At 42.7% G+C, this 4,603-nt stretch overlaps 1 protein-coding gene across 1 annotated transcript; it reads left to right on the forward strand.

The window, feature by feature from the left end:
- The first annotated feature begins 506 nt into the window (after window positions 1-506).
- On the forward strand, window positions 507-2,252 carry tcf21 (transcription factor 21). Its single transcript, XM_076171664.1, has 2 exons — window positions 507-1,038; window positions 1,766-2,252. Exons 1-2 carry the CDS (start codon window positions 616-618, stop codon window positions 1,853-1,855), a joined length of 513 nt encoding a protein of 170 aa, XP_076027779.1. The 5' UTR covers window positions 507-615; the 3' UTR covers window positions 1,856-2,252.
- Window positions 2,253-4,603: the final 2,351 nt, after the last annotated feature.

Consider the following 4,603-nt stretch of genomic DNA (forward strand, 5'->3'; position numbering starts at 1 on the left):
ATGATCTCATATCGTTTAAAATCTGTGTGTCTGGAGAAAATAATAAACGAATAATAAATTTAATGATGAAGATGAGGAGGAGGAGAGGAACTGACAAATATTGGGATGTTTTAAAACTTTGATCTTAACAAGCAACACAACATCTTCCATTAGTTGAAAAAGTGCAATCCTGCATAAGAACCTAAAAGATTGTTTTAATAAAGAGAGAAAATACTGTCACGTTCTGATTTCCCCCGATTCGGGATTTCTAATTCAGCCTCCTAAAGTGACATTCATGTATCCTGCAGGTCCCAAAGTGAGATCAGACTCCTTGGAAGAGTATTTGGGAGTGTTTTGGGGGGTACGTGAGTATCTGGTAAGACTCTACAGTCCATCTGAAGGCCCCTCGGGGTCCTGAGTCCTGTTGGATCCCTTCAGTCAGCTCAGCATCGTGGTCTCCTCCCAGCATGAGGTAACGCCCTCTGTGGCCATGGAGATAAAAACTCTGTTCCTGTCTGATCTGTTCACGAACCGCTGTTCATGAACACATCAGCAGATCCGTGTCGGTCCGCTCCTGTCCTCCCTCCGCGTCCCTCCATGCTGTGAGTCCCGCCCCGGGGCCGGAGAGAGTCCACCATGTCCACCGGGTCTCTCAGCGACGTCGACGACGAGCTCCTGGACGGGATCCTGAAGTTTGGCTCCAACGAGAGCACGGATGAGAGCTCCAACTGCGAAGGCGAGGGCGCCTCCGCCAACGACGAGCCGCGGGAGCAGAAGAGGAAGAAGAGGAAGAGCGCGTCGCGGAAGACGGCCAAGGGTGGGGTGCAACAGGAGGGCAAGCAGGTGCAGAGGAACGCGGCCAACGCCCGGGAGAGAGCCAGGATGCGCGTCCTCTCCAAAGCCTTCTCCCGCCTCAAGACCGCCTTACCCTGGGTGCCCTCGGACACCAAACTGTCCAAGCTGGACACGCTGCGTCTCGCCTCCAGCTACATCGCGCATCTCCGCCAGATCCTCGCCAACGACAAATACGAGAACGGATTTATTCACCCTGTAAACCTGGTGAGACTCCGGCTGCCTGCACGCTACTGACTGATGACTGATTTAAGGAGAGGAATTAGAGAAATAACACATCCCAAACTTTCATTAATTATTCCCTGTAGCCCAGTTTGCCCTTTTTTTAATTTGTGTTAAATTTCCGATGTGATTTATAGAAGTTGTTGGATTTTAACATTTAATATTTTGTGTTTAACTATGGATGGATTTTAATCAGAGAAGGTGAAGATGTGAAACAGGTGGATGAAGAGCAACATGCTGCTATTTATACTGAGGGATATTTATGTTAAAAAAGTCTTATTAATACAAAATATAGCCTATATGAATGCAGCTGCGAGTAGTTTAATACAAATAAATATTGCAATAATTGTATTAGTAATACATTGTATAATTTTGAATAATAATACAGTAACAGAGGTGCAGGTTTGGTATATTTTTCAATTACAGGAGACAAAATACAACTAATTTCATGATAAATCTTATATGGCTGCTAGTTTAATATCATATCTGACCAAAAATATTATTTTTTAAACACACTGCACACACACACACACACACACACACACACACACACACACACACACACACACACACACACAAAGGTAGTTGCTTTCTCATAAACATCAGCTGTGCTCACTCAAAAGACGTTTCGCTTCTTGCCTCATTTGTTGCAGATCACACTTGTTTATCCTGTCTTGTGTCCTCCTGTCCTAACTCTCCGTCTCCTCCGCAGACGTGGCCCTTCATGGTTGCAGGTAAACCGGAGACCGATTTGAAGGAGATGCTGAACACGACTCGTCTATGTGGAACGACGGCGTCCTGATGCCTTCAAACGGACTCATAGAAGGACACTTTTATTTTTTTAGATTACTAAAAAGAGCAATTATTTTCCAGGAACAATTTTTTTTTTATTACGCTTGTTTTAAAGGGACAGACATGCACGTCTCCTCCCCGCAGACTGAGTGGGAACAGAGGGAGGACATAGAGGGAGGATGCGTCCTCTCTCCCGCGTTCCTGTAAAGACTTTTATTTAAATGCACCACTCGCTGTCTTTGCTGGTTCAAAGATAAACCTCCTGCTATAAATGTCTTTTTATACTCTTCAGATACATTCTCACTCTGCAGGCCTGTTATGGGGGCTACAATGGAACCGTGAGTGTCTGCTGTCTCCTGGTTTGTGCAGATTACATGTATATATAAAACATATTTGTACCATGTTTACACTGAGTGTGTTGTCGCCCCCCTGCTCGTTATTCTTTCACCTCCAGTGTGTGGGCCAATGTGTTGACCTCTGTGACCTCTCTTATCACTGCACTCCTTCAAAAAAAGCAAGAACCTGAGTAGCAACAAAGCGCCAGAGTACAGATAAGTCTCTCTCTCTCTGTCTTTCTGTCTCTCTGTCTCTAAGATAACTGTGCACATGGTTGTCGTTACATAAACAAACTGATGCCTTCAAAGATGATTCAGGACCCTAAAGTCTGTTCGTGCTTTTGTTGATCTGTAGTCTAAACAAGTTCTCATTAAGTGCGTAGAAATGTAAGATAAGATTTAAATACTAATCTACTATTTTAATATACAAATGCATCTTAAGCATCGCCTTTAATAATTCATGTATAATAATATTACTTTAATTTAGGCGATACGATTCCTGCTGCTTTGTGTGATTAATGATCATAAACAGTCACAGGTGTGCTGATTGGTTGGCCTATTTAGGGATCCGGCCAATCAGAGGAGAGGACTGGACGGGTCAGTTTTGAAAGTAGTAAAGGCGCACATGGAGCTCTAATCCCGCCCAGACGCCTTGTTTTATTTCACCGAGGTTATGACCGCTGTGTTTACATCATACGGACAGTTATTTATGCAGTCTGACACACGCCCACCCCCCAACCCCCTTTCTCTCTGAGTGTGTGTGTGTGTGAGGGAGGCTTGCGGGCCCTTATAGTCCGGCCCTATACTACTGCGTCCTTTCCCCAACTGAAGACGTTAAAGAGACGTAAATATGAGTAAAAGGGCCTCAGCACCGCTTCAAACTGCTGCTACCAACGTAAGGAGCTTTATAATACAAGGGCTAGTTAACAACTGGAGCTATTTCATTTAACTTTATGTTTAAATGTGAGCATATATCATTCAAAAGATGCCTAAAATATAAAACGGTATGTGAACATTTTAAAGGATTGACACAGAAATGAATGACTATGATTATTCTTCAACCCTATTAACCCACAGTCAGTTTTGCGGTGACACACTTTCCCTTCACGTTATTCAGGCTACAACAACAAAACACAACAGGACGCCTGGCTGTGTCATTTAGCAGGAAAGACAAGATTGAGCACCGGAGTCATAAAAAGAGTCCCACCGCCGTTTCCTTAAGGACCCTCACCCAATACATCAGCGGCGGCGTGGCAGGGGCCTCGCCGTCACCCCAGAGAGACCACCGGGGAGAAAATAAACTGGGCCGCCTCCTTCCAGGGGCCAGCTGGAGAGAGAGAGGGTGTGTGTGTGTGTGTGTGTGTGTGTGTGTGCAGGGCAGGGATTCCCATACTTGCTAATTGTTTTATTGGACGGCTGCCCAAACTGTGATGTGAAGTAAAGTCTTCCCCTATTTGCTCCAACCACTTTTCTTCAAAACACTTTACTTTACAGCGGTGTGGCTGCTTGTCAGAAGCCATATTCTAACATGTCTATCCTCTCATAGGGAAAAATGTGTTTGTGTGTGTGTGTGTGTGTGTGTGTGTGTGTGTGTGTGTGTGTGTGTGTGTGTGTGTGTGTGTGCGAGCGTACGGCTGCAGATGTTCAGCTATAGGGGTAAAAAAAAAAGTGCAGATATCCAAAAGAAGACCCACCATGACGGCAAATCCATGTAACTTAGAAAGTCGATCTAACTGGACTGATTCATGAACTTTATTACACACATGTTCACATGTTTCTGTTGTACATGTGAATACAGATGTTGTCACAGTACTATAAACACTGATTTTATATTAATATTACAAATTTTACGCTTGGCACTAACAAAAACGACCACGGGTTTTTATTGCCCTCTTGTGGCCATGGTGAGTAACTACGACTTCAGTGTTTCTAGACGAGAGGGATCTTGGCTGCAGCATCACTGAGCTGCTTTCATCAACCAACAACAAGCAAGTGGGAAGATGGAATATAAGAACAATAAAAGCAAAAACTATGATATAATAATAATAAAAAACTAAAAAGCCATAAAAAAGCGTTTAGATCATAGATAATAATAATAAGAACAATTATTATTATTATTGTAAAAATAATATAAAAATAATACTTTTTTCTTTCAGTAGTGCTGTAGCTTTATATAATGTTCTTTCTGTCTCCTTTATTTTATTTTGGAAATAAATAACAAAAACAAACTAGTTCCCATCTAAAACTGTTATCACCGGAGATTAGAGGACAGATTTACTTTGTCTTTTGCATCAGACGACCTAACACGCTGGCATTTAAGAGAGTATGAATGTAAGACTGCCATCTGTTGGAGAAAACAAAATGGTCTATATTGATAAAGAACTACAAAACTACTACTTAAACTACTTAAAACTACTTAAATT

The sequence above is a fragment of the Genypterus blacodes genome, unplaced genomic scaffold (genome assembly GCF_046128005.1).
Source record: "Genypterus blacodes isolate CSIRO-AG114 ecotype Tasmania unplaced genomic scaffold, CSIRO-AGI_Gbla_v1 ptg000263l_1, whole genome shotgun sequence".
In the NCBI taxonomy this organism is placed as follows: Eukaryota; Metazoa; Chordata; class Actinopteri; order Ophidiiformes; family Ophidiidae; genus Genypterus; species Genypterus blacodes.

Bases quoted from the DNA above. Each gene is read 5' to 3' on its own strand.
- tcf21 (XM_076171664.1), top strand. From the start codon at position 616: ATGTCCACCGGGTCTCTCAGCGACGTCGACGACGAGCTCCTGGACGGG. The intron at 1,039-1,765 runs GTGAGACTCCGG...TCTCCTCCGCAG, and splicing joins TTATTCACCCTGTAAACCTG to ACGTGGCCCTTCATGGTTGC.